Source organism: Panthera uncia, chromosome A2 (assembly GCF_023721935.1).
Source record: "Panthera uncia isolate 11264 chromosome A2, Puncia_PCG_1.0, whole genome shotgun sequence".
In the NCBI taxonomy this organism is placed as follows: domain Eukaryota; kingdom Metazoa; phylum Chordata; class Mammalia; order Carnivora; family Felidae; genus Panthera; species Panthera uncia.
In genome coordinates, this window is record NC_064816.1 from 148732719 (window position 1) to 148748256 (window position 15538).

Genomic DNA, 15538 nt, shown 5'->3' on the forward strand with positions numbered 1-15538 from the left:
TGGACAGACTCTGGGCCCCCCATAGCCTTGGGCTGCTGCCCTGCACACAGCGGGCATGACCGCGTGAGGGCGTGGGGGTGGTCAGAGGAGGGGGCAGGACAGAGTTCACATTGGTCAAGTTCATAACCAAAGAGAAATCAGTTATTTTTGCCAGTAACCCGAGACTGCCGTGTCTTCCACGGCACGGGACCCGAATTCCAATTGTGCTCCTCAGAAACGTCATCAATCAGGGTGAGTCACTTATCTTTCCTGGGTCTTGGTTTCCTCATCTATCGAGTGGGAGCAGAACTATTTGCCTTGTATACTCTACTGAAAGACACACAGGACAGTGCAAATGGGAACACTCAGTAAATGTGTGTCATGATTTCTCTCCCCTTTAATCGGCTCACTCCCAGCCTGCACCTCGTGCTCTGGAACCTTCCTCACAGGTAGGAGCTGGTGACCATCCGTCTGCTCTGGCAACTAACAGTGTCAAATATGGGGGTCTGGAATAGTGACTTTGCCTTGCGTTCCCCTAAAAATTCTAGGCAATGTCCTCTGGTCCCAGAGACTTGGTGACACCCTCAAATAGGCCTAACATTGTGGGTTCGCCACTGTGTGCCTCGTACCGGCTCTAAAAGACACCGGTGGTGGAAGGGCCTCCATGTGCCACCACCATGATCGCCGTCTCTGTGAGTGTCATCGGCCCCCTCACCCTCTGGCTGCTGTGCGGGGGCTGAGTCACGTTAGGGGAAGCAATCAGCATTTTAGACAGAGTCCCAGGGCTGGTCCTGGGGTGAGTAGCAAACAGGAAACGAGGTCGGGAACACAGCAGCTCAGGATCGAGATGCTCACAGCACAGGAGACATCAGGTTTGGGAACGAGCAGGGAAGTCTCGAGTGTTCAAATGGGAACACGGACGGGGCGCCTGGGTGGCGCAGTCGGTTAAGCGTCCGACTTCAGCCAGGTCACGATCTCGCGGTCCGTGAGTTCGAGCCCCGCGTCAGGCTCCGGGCTGATGGCTCGGAGCCTGGAGCCTGTTTCCGATTCTGTGTCTCCCTCTCTCTCTGCCCTCCCCCGTTCATGCTCTGTCTCTCTCTGTCCCAAAAATAAATAAAAAACGTTGAAAAAAAATTTAAAAAAAAACAAATGGGAACACGGACAGGCAAGAAAAGCTTCTAGCTGGAGGGAGGCCAAGAGGCTCCCCAATGGGCTGCCCTTGGGGGTACATCCTTGTTTTCCCAAGACTGGTGCTCTCCCGTGAGCTCCTTAGTATTTCCTGAAGTCGACCACCTCCATTGAAGGGGAGACCCTCAAATCCCCTTTCCATTCGGAAATCTCTGTCATCCCTGCCTCTGCTTTGTCTCTGATCTGCGGCCCCTCTGCGCTCTGGATGCTACGAGCCCACCTCTGAGGCCCCAGCTTCCCTGCCTGCCACTGACCTCCTGGGATCTGCAATCTCACCCCCTCTCCTATTTTCCTGAACCCTTTGGACCTTTGAGCCCAGAAAGTCCGCTGTTCCTGCTATTTTCTCAAGCTATTTTCCCTTTGAGTGTCCACAGCACTCTGCTAGTTTTTACGGGACTGATACTCCGTTTTGTGTTATGATTTGTACATGTCTTATCTTGCTTCTTACCCTGCAAACCTCCTGAGGACAGAGACTGTCTACTTTATTTATGTAACACCTGCAGTTCCTAGCATGATCTCTCACACTGGTGGGGACAATAAATATTTACTGTGTTAAATTTTATGGTAATTCTGATTTTTAAGAACGAGTAATCATATTTCCTCTCCGTTTTTCTCTCACTCCAAAACACAGTCACAATACTGTGATCACATTATCCAGTGGTTTGTCTATAAATAAAACAGCTATGGGGTTCTGTTTTATCCTACTCAGACTCAAATACACTTTCCTGTCTTCTTGGGTCTTGAGACACTTTTTCAAGGCAACAGTCATTTGATCTCTCTCCAGAAAACACCCATCCCCTCATTCTGCAAGCTTCCTGTCACAACTGCCGACTGCTGGAACCCTTCCCGATTCCTCTCTGGCCTCACTCTGCAGCTTTCCCCATGTGGTGTAACGTCCCAGGCAGTCCCCTGCATTTTTCATTTTATGAAGCTCCGATGCTCGGTAGGCCACCGTCACTACTGGTGGTTGTTCCTCACACGCGCACCTGCCACGGTCTCCTTCCATGCCCTCCCCTAGGTCTCAACTGATTTACAACAAGGTCCTTGCACGCTGCCAAGAATTTCAGTTCTGTTTCTTTCTGGGGCTTTGGGGACCACCGTGGAAGCAGTCTGTGCTTTGGCTTGGCGCTGTGCTCAGCCCTGGCAGCCGTCTGATTGGTGGACAGACGGCTCTCTCATCCTGCTTTTCCTTAGACACACTATTCAATTCTCTCCTGAGCACGTATGTTGAGATTCTGTGTCAGTTCGAATCTCATACTTCAAAAATGATAGTCCAATCTAGTTGATGGTCAGATTTTTAAATTGCTTTTTCTTTTCCCCAGTTGTAGCAAAGGGCTGTGTGGGGGCTGCTTGGCCCGTTTCATGGCCAATGCTATAAACGTGTGGACAGACCGCTCCGGGCTGGGAAAAACCTTTCTTTTTGTGATGGGACCACCTGAGCCCACCCCACGACATTCCTGGGCTGCGGGGCATGAGGCTCTGGGGAGGACAGAGTATTGACTCAAGTTGGGGGCTGTTATCAAAAAGGGAAACCGAGGCCAGTCCCGGAACAGGCAGGTGGGGAGTGAAACACTGCGCCCGGTCTCCCCAGTGCAGCCCACCCCCCACGACACCCCCCAGTGCTCCCCTCCCCCACCCCAGAAGTGTTCCGCTATATTCTCTTCTGAGACACACTGAAGGCCACGCTGAGACGTTAAGAGGGGAAGGAGGATACTGGAATGGGACATGTACTAGGTCTGTCATGAGATAACAAAACAAAATAGAGTTCATTATGAAGACAGGAAGGGGAGAGCCTGGACTGGAACAGCTATAGTGAGACTGTTTTAATTAATCTATCTGTACATTTGGTAATGATCTCAAGTGTGGGAATGTATTATTTAATCAAGAAGACTGGTGATTACTAATTAGCTACATTGTATCCAATCAGGAATGAATAACCGGGGCCGAATTATGAACATTAAGCCTCGCATCAGGGAGCAGTGTATGTGCTGACCAGAAGCGCTGGGCTCGGCGGTGACAGGCCTCCCGTCCCTGACTCTTGGTCCCAGCGGGAGAGGCCAGCAGGTCGGAGTTGGGGTTGTGAGCCTTTGGGATCTACGAGGCCCGGAGGCTCCTGGGGATGCAGAAGGCCAGGGGACCAACTGTTCCGGAGGGGCTAGCTCCAGGGGCTCATCAGGCAGCCCAAGTACAAACCGCACCCTGCTGAAGTCTGGCTGGAAAATGTAGGAAAAGAGGCTTTGGTGCCAGGGTTAATAGTCTTGCAAATATAATAAATATTCCTTTCCCCTTCCCAGGAGGCATACAGAGCATAAAAGGAGTTCTTACTACTTTGGAATAAACAGTAACGCTCTCTGGGTGAAGAGCCAACTGGCAGCTTGAAAGATTGGGTTAATCAGACACGGAGAAATTTCTGATTAATTGGACAATGATTTCGAATTCCGAGAGAGCCAAGGCGATGCTAGAGAAATATCCTGACCAACTGGGAACAAATTCAACAGCCCAAGGCAGAGATGTTTAAGCTCACACAGGACTTGAAATACACTGGCGTTGTGCACAATTGGTCTCAAGTCGCCCAAATGTACGGAGACTAGAACTATTTTTCGAGACCAAAGTGATTCCGGACTGTTTTGGCATTGAACAATTATGGAAACTCTGTTTGATGGTCCCTTGACATCACTTCAGGACTCTAGGACACGACAAGACCAAAACTTGGGGGCCAGGAGCCAGAGCTCATCACGTCTGACGATGCACAGCGGCCCGGGCCCACGGAGGACCCGGTGAGGCGGCGGCGCGCGGCGCGCCCCCGCCCTGCTCCCTCCCGCGCGTCCGAAGGTGGCACAGCCTCACCTGGTGGGCGCATGCTTCTGTTCCTCCTCCTCGTCCGTGTCGCTGCTGATGGTGATGACGCTGACCGTGGGGCTGGGGGTGTCGGGAATGACAATCGTCTGCCGCTGCCGCTCCCTGGTGGTGCTGGACGCCCCGTCGCCCCACCCGCACGTGACGGAGGAGCTGCAGGCGGGACTGCTGTGCACCAGGGCGCAGCGCGGAGGCGTGTTCTCCTTGACGCGCTTGGACCGCTGAGGGGAGCTGATGGCCTGCGAGGAGGACACCTCACAGGTGGAGACGTTTCTGTAACGACAAAGCCACGCACGCTCACGGAGGAAGGCCGGGCCCCGCGGCTCCTCCCGAGGAGGTCCACAGACACCAGCCTTGCCCGATCTCCATTCAAGAGTCGGAGGCTCGGGCGCTCGGGTGTCTTCTGTAATTGCAGAAGCGGCTGCCCCTGAAGCTCTTTCTTTCAGTTACTTGCTACGCAGATGGCCCTGTCTGGGCTCTGGTTCGGGGCCACGTGCCTGTTCCCAGCAGGACAAAGGGAGCGGCCAGGGCTTTAAGCTCGTGCTCAAGGACCCGGCTGGTCTGTGGGGGCAGGTGCAGTGCCCTGGGCCTCAGGGCTGTCTGCTCCACTGCAGCCCCGTCTTCGGGGGTCAAGGCCTGGCTTCCTGAGCTCCATCTGGTGGTTCTCTGGTCGTGTACTTGGGTCTTGTTTTGAAGGGAGTTGAAAGAAATATTATTTGCCACATAAAGCTTTGGTGTCCTTGCTAATGGCTGTTTTGCCACGCGTGGAACGCAAACACCCACGTCTTTTTACACCACAGCCTCATAGGAAGTCTACCAGTCTGTTTGAGCTGGAGTGAAAAGCTGGGCAGGATGCAGGAGGAAAAGGTGTGCTTAACCAGGGACCTGTTAATCTGGAGTTTTTGATCGACTCGAAATTCCTTAACAAACTGGCAGCTGTGGTTTCTGGTAACTTTGGGGAAAAAATGTCTTATCTTTCCCCCACCCACTAACCTTTGCCGACCTCGGTCATATCTGTACAGTGAGAGGCCAAAGAAACTTTTGAAGATGCTGGTATGTCCTTACAGGTTCTAGCGCTTTCTAGCTAAAAGGCAGGAAGACAAAAACAATTCTGTAGATTTATTGAATTTTCTATCCAGCTGGTGTCAGATATGTTGCTTGTTCCTTTCTGGGGGGTGGGCACTAACTTTTACCGATACCATTGGCCCACTGTTTGTAGTCAGCATAAATCTATATATTTGTTACTGCTTGCTTTGTTACAATTTTGAGATTATGTTTTCACTACCCCAGCAGTTAAAATAGCTCCACTTGGCACTGTTGAAAGGAAAGGGAGCCTGGCTGCACCGCCCAACAAGGGAGAGCCTTCTGTTTTGCCTAAGGCATTGGTCTTAAAAATAGGCAAATACAAAACTTTCAGTATAATTATACCGATCTTGAGAAGCACTGGCAATAAGCCGTCATAAAGCCAGCTGGGTGGTGACTTGGCAACAGGGAGGGGCTTGTCAACAGGTTGGGAGGCTAAGAGTTCTTACTGCCCCCGCTTGACAAGGTGAGCCATGAGGATGCTAAGATCAGCACAGGGTCAGGCTGGTATTCCGTGTGACCACCCACATGGCTGGGCATGACAGAGCAAAGGACTGAGGCGGTGGCCTCCGTTGCCACCCCGTCTAATAATGACATGGGTGCATTGTCACGGGGCTGCCGCAGATCTGAGATGGATTTCTGTGGGTTGTCAGAAACACCCAAATGAGGAATCTTGAAGAAGAATGACAACTCAAAGGAAGTCAGCTCTTGGGTTAATCTTCAGAGGAGAGTAATAAAAAAACAAAAAACAAACAAACAAACAAAAAACCATAGGCCTAATATCTGGCCCCTGGTTAAATGAGGAAGTAAAACCAAAGTTCACTAGACATTTTATGTACTGGACTTCTTTCTCTTGATTAACCTATTCCAAAGAAACAGTTAAGGGCCTCCAAAGTCAGTGCTGCTGGAGAAAGCTGTAGAAGCAATTCTGTAGCCACACAATTTTGACTACATATATATGTATATATATATGTGTATATATATATATATACATATATATATATATACACACACACACATATATATACATATATATATACACACATATATATATATACATGTATATACACACACACACACACACACACACAAAGTCACCCTTTGTAAGTGTTTGATGAGTTTTGACAAATGTACATGTTGCCTCTGCCAATCCAGAGAACTTTTTCATCACCCTGGGAAGTTCCCTCATGCTCTTTCCTTGTCAATCCCCCTCCTCGCCCACCCAGTAGTCCCTGGCAACTCCTGATCCAGTTTTCCCTTTCCCAAATGCCATATAAATGGGATCATGCAGTATGTGGCCTTTTCTCTGCCTTGATTTTTAAGAGTTCACTGAGATGAGACTGAATTGAAAGGGAATGAGTAAGATTATTCTGCTGGTAATGTCTAGGATTAACCAAAATTATTGCTTATAATTCAGGAAGCAGCTAAATGAGTTACCTCAGACCTCAGATTTCAAAGAAAGCACATTTTGGGGTGCCTGGGTAGCTCAGTCAGTTAAGCGTCCGATTCTTGGTCTCGGCTTGGGTCACGATCTCATGGTTGGTGAGTTTGAGCCCCATATCGGGCTCTGTGGTGACATTGTGGAGACTGCTTGGGATTCTGTCTCTGCGTCTCTCTGCCCCTTCCCTGCTCTATGCTCTCTCTCTCTCTCAAAATAAATAGATAAAACTTAAAAAACATCTCTGTAACTTGCAATCTTCTGAAGTTTTTCTCCTCAAGGGCAACTCCCACCACCTACCTTGCAGAGGACTGGTGCTGCTTACTCTTCCGGGAGGAGGTGGTGCTGGTTGGCTGCTGCCGCATCACGTGGGCCACACCTACATTTAAGGGCTGGGCTGCTGGAAGGGTCACATGACCAGTCAATAGCGCAGGCTGCTGCATGATGGGATTGTAATGGCTGCCGTGAGCGTGGGTGTTCCTGAGCGGGAGATGGGAGAAACAAGGCTCTTTATTGATTTTATAAATATGGAGCTTCTTTTTAAGATAAAGCTTCCTCCCCGATTACAAGCCAAATTAAAACTAAAAGTTGGTTCTCACTAGCTCAGGGAGTTGTTGAAGAGATGAGCTCACCAGGTAGGTCTCCCAGGTGTGGTGAAGTTTAAGTGCTGTTCTGAAGGAGTGGGCAGCAACACGATTTGTGGGTAAGTGAGAAAGGTCGTTTCGAGGGGGAAGAATTGGCAAGTTGCAGGTTCAGCGGAGAGGAGATAACTATCCCCTCTACCTTTTAAAGTCCCTAAACAGATGACTGCGCTGTGCATTTTATTTTAGAATTTACAAGTGCTTTTAAATGGGTTATTGCATTCTGTGAGGTAGGATACTGTAATACCACTTTACAAACGAGGAATTTGTCGTTTCTGTTAAAACAGCTTTGGAAACCAGGAGTCGTAGGTTTCTGCTGTTTGGAAGTGTTACCATTCTTTTGAATTCTCTCGGTGGCTAGCACAATGCTCAGGCGTGTAGCAGCTGATCAGTTAATGACATGCTTGCTGAATGAACAATTAGATTAACCGAAGGTTGACGAGATGTGAATGGAACTTGGTACTAAGTCAAAGTTAATACGAGACACCTATCGACAGAAGTGCTGCTGGCAGCCATTATCCTGAAAGCCGGTTCTCTTTCAAAGTTCTTACGATCTGGGTTGTATGGAGCTCAGAGGGTTGTTTTCCCAACGAAATATTACAAGTGGTGATTAATTCAGCGACTTGCCCATCAAAGCCCATTTATCACACAATGAAATGAAAAGTTAAAGGAGACTTCATTTGAATTTTACAAATACTACAAAATTCATCTTTGCAACTTGGGGAAAAGGATGAATAAGGAAAAAGAAGTAAGTAGGTACTTGTGTAGAGATTTTGATAGAGTCTTGGACATTGACATTTAGAAACAGATGTTATGGCTTCTTTACTGTGTTGTTGCTATTTCTTCTATGGACATGGCATTGTTTTTCCTTTGATAGGAAAGTCTAGGATCTGTACCTCTCTCTTTTGTTTATATGATTGTGCATGTTCTTTGGCCCACACATGAAATGGAGAAGAGATTGGAAAGAAAGTGTTGTCTTTAAGTGATCTCTGTGGTAACCAGGTAGGAGCTGAGGAGGGAGGAGGAATGAGAAAATCCGTGTAAGTGAGTTTTGCTGAAGTTAAACGAGTTATAAATGCTGAAAGACAAAGGAAAAAAGTAGCACGGCATGTGTATGGTCTTTTAGGAGAAAAGGGGGCGGGGGGAGAAAAAACCAATTGGTCAAATAGCTTTCCACTCGGTCACTGTTCCTAATGAGCTGGAGAGGGAAGGCAATCTTTGAGATGAACCAGGGTAAATGGGGGAAGGGAAGATAACAGATTTATTTACTGCCTGTCATGTACCAGGTGCTAGTATATGTGTTAAATACAGGTCAAGTGCTTTGTAGTTTATCTTCATTTAAACCTCCCAGCAGTTCTGGGAGGTAGGCATTGTTATGCCCACAGTATTGAAGAAGAAACTGAGGCTCATAAAGGCCTCACTCGGATCATGCAGAACCAGAATGGAACCCAGTTTTACCTTGTTTGAACGTGCTTCCAATGAGTGGGGGTGGACTTGGTGGGTGTTGTCGGTGGGAAGTGAGTGGGGCTGCAGGAAAGAGCCTGCGTCCTCTCTTGTTTGTACTAGTCAGAACATTCAATGGAGGCATAGAGGAAGCTTCACTTGAGGCCTGACCTGGGGCTTCTATCTCCACGCCTCTTGTTTTACCAGGGGCTCTTCATTCACGACAGCCTCTTAGATACGAAAAGAAATTGCAAGGCGGCTCCACGCTTGGTATGGACAGTGTCGGAAGGTGGAGAGACGCCGGATGTTCGGGCTGCACGAGAGAGCCCAGAGGGCCACGGGAAGCCGGAAACAACTTGGGGACTGCCATCGGTGCGGGGGGCACAGTGGTGGCGTTGGGACGGAGTGGGTGGAGAGTACAAGGAGAAGTGGAAAGTGGCCATAAGAACAACAGAGCAAGGTGTTGGTGAGGAAGTCAGTGAGTGGGATGGGTGGGGTTCTGGAAACATACAGGGCTATGGTGTGCTGGTGGCCGTCAGCACGTGCCTCTGGGGTCTGTGGAAAATGGACTTTGATCTATCAGCTATGACTATTAACTGAAGAGGCATGTTCAGCAAACATGCCAGAGTTTACCATTCCAAATAAACCCCATTCTGTCAGCTTTCCCCCGAGAGGGCAGATACAACTCCAGTGTGCCCATGTCTCAAAACACCTTGAGAACACTTTCTAGAACTGCGTAGGAGCCTCAGGGACTCTCTTCCGCATTCTTTCACTGCCGACAAATCTTTGTTTTCCGGGAGTGGAATTTAATTCTGAGAAACAAACCAAGAATCATCCAGATGCGGGTCCCTGGATCACACCGGCGATCAAATGATGTAACTGAATTTGGGGTCGAAAATGACAAGTGACCGTAAAGTAATGAAGCTGATTTTCTCATGTCCTGGTACATTTATTTAAAAATTCACCCTCATAACACTGTAGTTGTATCCCACCTAATACTCTGTTTAATTTCAAAAGTTCCCTGTAGGGGCGCCTGGGTGGCGCAGTCGGTTAAGCGTCCGACTTCAGCCAGGTCACGATCTCGCGGTCCGTGAGTTCGAGCCCCGCGTCAGGCTCTGGGCTGATGGCTCGGAGCCTGGAGCCTGTTTCCGATTCTGTGTCTCCCTCTCTCTCTGCCCCTCCCCTGTTCATGCTATGTCTCTCTCTGTCCCAAAAATAAATAAAAAAACGTTGAAAAAAAACAAAAACAAAAACAAAAACAAAAGTTCCCTGTAAAGCAGAGAATTCACAATGCAGGCCAGTCCGGCAGCTCTCCGGGTGAGCCGTGGACACAGACACACCTGCTTTCCTGCTTACCTCCAGTCGGCCAACTGCTGGGTGCCTGCCATGGTCTCGGGAATCACAGTCGCGTGCTGCACTGATGTGTGGGTGGCCACTCCGGTCAGCTGCTGCCATGCTGGGGGAAGCAGGATTTGCTGGGTCCCACTTGGCCAGGCCTGCTGCAGAACAGAGGACATGGGCCATCAACATGTTTGTTAATCACACAATCACTCAATAATGAGTCAAGCCCTTATTCTGTGCCCCAGGTTGTTCTGGACCCTGTGATGGGTGTCAAAGTGGAGACCTGGTCTTTGGCCTCAAAAACTAAGGTAAGGGGAGATAAAATTCACATCTGTGAACTACCTAGAAGATAATAAGTACATGGGCAAAGAGTCGTATGGAAGGGATTTATTCATGTTGAGGAATGATTTATTTATAATTTGCTCTAAGAACAGTGCTCACAGTTTCCAAAAGTTCGCATATTGATTTGTTCTGGCACACAACCATATTCAAGAGATTGAGACAGTTGAATTGGACCATACAAGGGTGACTTTTGCCCTCAAGAAGTTTTCCATCTAATATCCTTTATTTACTATTTTACCATTTGTTTATTAGAGTCGAGACCTCCAATTTGTGTTATCTTCTGAATCTAAGTTAGCATAATTCTTTACTTTTAATTAAAACTATGTATTTATTTAAGAGAGAGAGTGCGTGCGTGAAAGCATGGGAGGGAGGAAGGGAAGGAGAGAGAGAGAGAGAATGAATGAATGAATCCCAAGTGGGCTCCATGCTGAGCCCAACATGGGGCTCGATCCCATGACCCTGGGATCATGACCTAAGCCGAAATCAAGATTTAGATGCTCAACTGACTGAGCCACCCAGGCACCGCTAAGTTAACATAATTCTGAGATCATCAAATATCTACTACTTGCCCACATCTGAGAGCAAGCAAGCAAGCATGAAATAAAATTCTTAGCTGGGACTATAAGCTTAATTGAGAATTACCTTGACCTTACCTCAAAGCAAAAATGAGATGTAGTTGGAGGGTCATAGCTTGATTCTACATCAATATTAAGATTTTTCTAAGAAGTCTAAAATGAACTGTCCTGACTTTTCCTTGAAAAGACTCACGGTGGCGGGGGGGATATATGTGGTGTTCTCTGCTTCCTATATTCTCAATCACTACCCTGCTTGCCTTTGGTTATCAAGTGATTCAGACTGAACACAGTTGTCCATAGTTGGACACTGAAAGGAACACCACTAAGGTAAAATCTCGGGCAGGTCAAGAATTTAAAGATGTATGATTTCAGTTATATCTCGTTCTTTCCACTGGGCTGGATATCGCTAACACTGGGTGATTTATGTAATACAGTGCTCCACAAACTGTATCTTTTTTTTTTTAGGCTGCATCTTTAATATGTGTGTTTTGGCTCATATGTACAAACACACACTTGGAAATGAATCACAAACTTGAGTCAAAGCGTTATAAAAAGTGATGTGCATAAAAAGATAAAAGCACATTTTATTTTATTTATTTAAAAAAATTTTTTTTACATTTATTTATTTTTGAGAAACAGAGTGAGACAAAGTGTGAGAGGGGGAGGGGCAGAAAGAGAGGGAGACACAGGATCTGAAGCAGGCTCCAGGCTCTGAGCCGTCAGCACATAGCCTGATGCGGGGCTTGAACCCACGAACTGTGAGATCATGACCTGAGCTGAAGTCGGACGCTCAACCGACTGAGCCACCCAGGCACCCCAAAAGCACATTTTAGATCTGAGTGGATGGTTCACCTGGTCCATCCTTCTCATGGTGCAGAGGAGGCCCCATGAGGTCTCATACCTTTTTTACATTGCCTGTTTGCTTCCTGATCTGTTTTGATACAGGCAAAAAGCTTAGGGACAACAGTTCATACAGAAAGTGCTTAATGTTTGTTGTAAGATGAAAGAAGCAATCCTACCAAGGCAATTAATTATAGTTAACTATATTTCAAGCTTACTGAATTCAGACACAGCAGAAAAATAATTTAATCGATCAATTAAAACAGTTACGAGCTCAAAAAGTTAAATGAATAACAATTTCGTTGGCAGTAACATTTAAACAACTTTGAAACTCTTTTCAGCTTTCTGGAAAAGCATGTGTTTTGACTGTCACTTTTAAATAATAAATCTTGATAACAAGTTAAGGACATTTTTTCCCCCACTCCCCTAAAATGGATGTTAGCATTTTAACTGTAAGAGACGGGGTAAAGGCTGTTTTTGACCCCTTTCACTGATGGACATGTTCAACTCATTTCAGATGACACTTCATACTTGTATAATGACTTGTATACACTTGTATAGTTTATAACTTATTACTTTGTAATATATTTTTAAGATTACAGCCCATACTTCTTGGTGCCAAGCACAGAGCTAAGACCATAGATAGGTTTCTCACTTCATGCTAACACCAGTTCTGTGAGCTAAGGACTATTATTTTTTCCCATTTCTCAGATGGATAAACTGAACTACACAGAAACTAAATAGCCTACCCAAAAAGGCAGTAAATTAAACGTATACATTTATTGCACTCCTTCTCTAAACCCAACTGAAATGATAGTGAAGGAATAAAAACATAATACAGAGATCCATAAGGACAGAAACAACAGGGGAGACAATAACCATTAGCAAAATTTTGGAAGCTGGGAAAGAGAAGGGCAATTACGGAGTCAGAAGACTGGGGCATCTAAGGTCAAGTCTGCATATTAAACCGTGAGATTCCTTTACCCCTCAGGTTGCAGATCCCTGGTATGTAGGCTTACACCGTCCCTCCCCACTCCCCACCAAAGCAGGAGGCAGGAAGATCCTCTCTAGGAAAACCCACAAGTCCAAGATTAAGAACTACAAACACATGTGAGGAGTAGGGAGTCTGCCAATGACAATCACGGGCTCACCCCTCTCAGACTAGAGAGACCACATTCAACAGTCCTGCCCCTTCTGCAGCTTTCAAATTAGCTTTCCAGTGCTCCAGTCTTAAATACAAGTGAACAGCCAACGATAACCAGATATTAAAGGAAGCTTCTAACATCAAAGTCTAAAACAAAACAAGAAACTCAGAGGAAACAAAAACAGTGTAGGAATCAGAAGAAAATTTCCAAAAATTTATACTGTACACAGAGTTAAAAAAATGTTTATTTTGTTTCAATCATATATATATATATATATATATATATATGAAACAAGGTCATATATAGGAATATATATTTATATATCCATATCTGTATTCAGAGAATAAGAATTCTTAGAAATGAGAACTATAACAAATTAATTCCATAGAAGGTTTTTTTTTTTTAAGTTTATTTATTTTTTGAGAGATAGAGTGTGCGAGCAGGGGAGGGGCAGAGAGAGAGAGAGAATCCCAAGCAGGCTCCACCCTGTCAGCTCACACCCCGACATGGGGCTCAATCTCACAAACTGTGAGATCATGGCCTGAGCCAAAATCAAGAGTCAGATGCTTAACTGAATGAACCACACAGGCGCCCTTCCATAGAAGGTTTTAAAAAAAGTTGAGAAAATCTCAACTGTGGTAAGATAGCACAGATAGAATATAGAGAGAGAAAATGGTGGGGAGTGGGGGGAGATACATGAAAATCATTAGAGCGATTCAGGAGTGCCAACACCCAATGAAGAATTTCACAAAGAAGGAGTGAAAATGGATGGGAAAAAATTAACGAAGGAAAAATAAAAACTTCCATACTGACAGGGCAAAAACAGTGTTCAGGACAATGTATAAAGAATCATCCATGGGAAAGCATATAGATTATGAAATTTCAGACCATTGTGGACAAGGAGAGTCTTAAAAAGTTCTCAGAGAAAAAAACAACAGACACAACTTGTCAATAAGCTGAAACACGTCAACACATCAGACACCCAAACCGTGACTGGCTCTGGAGGAATCTGGGGTTGCATATAAATGTACAGAGAGGGAACCAACCAAATGAAAAAATGAAACCGCCATCAACTCCAGGAAAAACAAGTTGTCTAGGAAAAGAAATAGAATCATAGTATGCTGTGAGGCTCAACTGAGAATATTATACAATACTGATGGTAGTAAGTATTAATAATGCAGAGTGGTGGAATAAGAAACTTCCATGGTAAGAATGGGGGAAAGGAAGAGAGAGAACGAGTGAGAGAGAGAGAGAGAGCATGACTGCGTGTGTGCTGTTGGGTTGGGGTGGGTTAGGGGGCTAAGTCTTTATCTTCCACAGTAGGAAGTCCATTGATACGCAAAATGGGAATATCAGTAAAAAGCAGTTTAAGCACGTTATTTAGAAACATGGGAGTTAAATAACGAAATTAAAGACTTGGGGCACCTGGGTGGCTCAGTCAGTTAAGCATCTAACACTTGGTTTCAGCTCAAGGCATGATCTCATGGTTCATGAGTTGAAGCTCCACATCGGGCTCTGTGCTGACAGAGCAGGGCCTGCTTGGGATTCTCTCTCCCTCTCTTTCTGCCCCTCCTGAGCTCGCTCTCTCTCTCTCAAAATAAATAAACTTTATAAACAAACAAAAGAGTTTAAAAATTATTTGGGGGAAGTTGAAATTAGGGGTGGGATAGAGCAGGCAACCACTATTTTCTTAGAAGTCTGTGGACTCATTTCACTTTAAAAATTAGGTACATGTGTTAATTTGAAAAAAATGTTAAATTCGAAAGTAGGTTCCCTACAGTTATGTAGCTGGTAAGTGGTGGGACTGGCTTCTCTGACTTCCAGGCTATCAAATTTCAGAGCCCATGTTCTCACCAGTGTACTACCTTACTTTATGGAGAGGATGCGCAGAAACGATGGCTCTATTCAGGATCAGGGCTGGTGGTGAAGGCATAAAAGTCACACGAAAAAGTGTTCCTTATTCATTAACAACCGAGGCACCAAGCAAGACAGAAGCAGATAGCAAGACAGAATGGCTGGAGGGACTGCTTGCTGAAAATGTTACCAGAGGAGGTAATGAATGAGAAGCACTGAAGTTTTGTAATTTTGACGGCTGAAAAAGTTCTAGGGAGACATTTAAAGGGATTTGGGTGCTAAGACTAGAAGCATGCATAGACCTTCAAAAGGCTGGGGTCTAGAAGGATATGGCAAACCTCCACCTCTTGGGGGCGCTCTGAATTTCTGTTCCAGCCTTGCGAGTCCAAGGGGGTTTTGGATCCTGCCAACTTGAAAAGTGAGCTAAATTCAATACTGTCTCAATCAAGAGCTGTATGTTCCATCTCTCTGCCTTTATCCACTTATCCACAATCTCTGATGGTGGTCAAGGTGTGAGCGCAGGCCCCAGGCATGGGACGACAGAGGGGACAGCCCCCTGTGGGTAGTACCAGCAAGGCTGGGACTGGCAAGACAGTTGGTAAACATCACTCCCGTATCATGTAAACAAGAGGGTGTGATTTCACTCCGGCCTCCCACTCACGAAGCCTTGGGGAACCCCGGAGAGACTGCTTCCCTTCAAAGGACATGGGGTGCTGCTGGAAGGTGGGGAGGAAAAAGCAAAGCAAACACAACTAACGTGGGATGGATTCAAATGACTCCGTTCCTAAACCTTCACAAATAAAAACCTTGAAA

At 46.2% G+C, this 15538-nt stretch overlaps 1 protein-coding gene across 4 annotated transcripts in view; it reads right to left on the reverse strand.

The window, feature by feature from the left end:
• HIPK2 (homeodomain interacting protein kinase 2) overlaps positions 1-15538 on the reverse strand; it is a 177743-nt gene that overhangs the window by 17133 nt on the left and 145072 nt on the right. For 2 of the 4 annotated variants that reach the window (XM_049643036.1, XM_049643032.1), the window contains exons 10-12: positions 9985-10124; positions 6845-7024; positions 4015-4296 (exon numbers count right to left, since the gene is read on the reverse strand). In XM_049643036.1, the coding sequence (XP_049498993.1) occupies positions 4015-4296; positions 6845-7024; positions 9985-10124 (602 nt within the window). Of the gene's footprint in view, positions 1-4014; positions 4297-6844; positions 7025-9984; positions 10128-15538 lie in introns of all 4 variants that reach the window. The other 2 variants (XM_049643035.1, XM_049643031.1) reach the window with 1 other exon arrangement.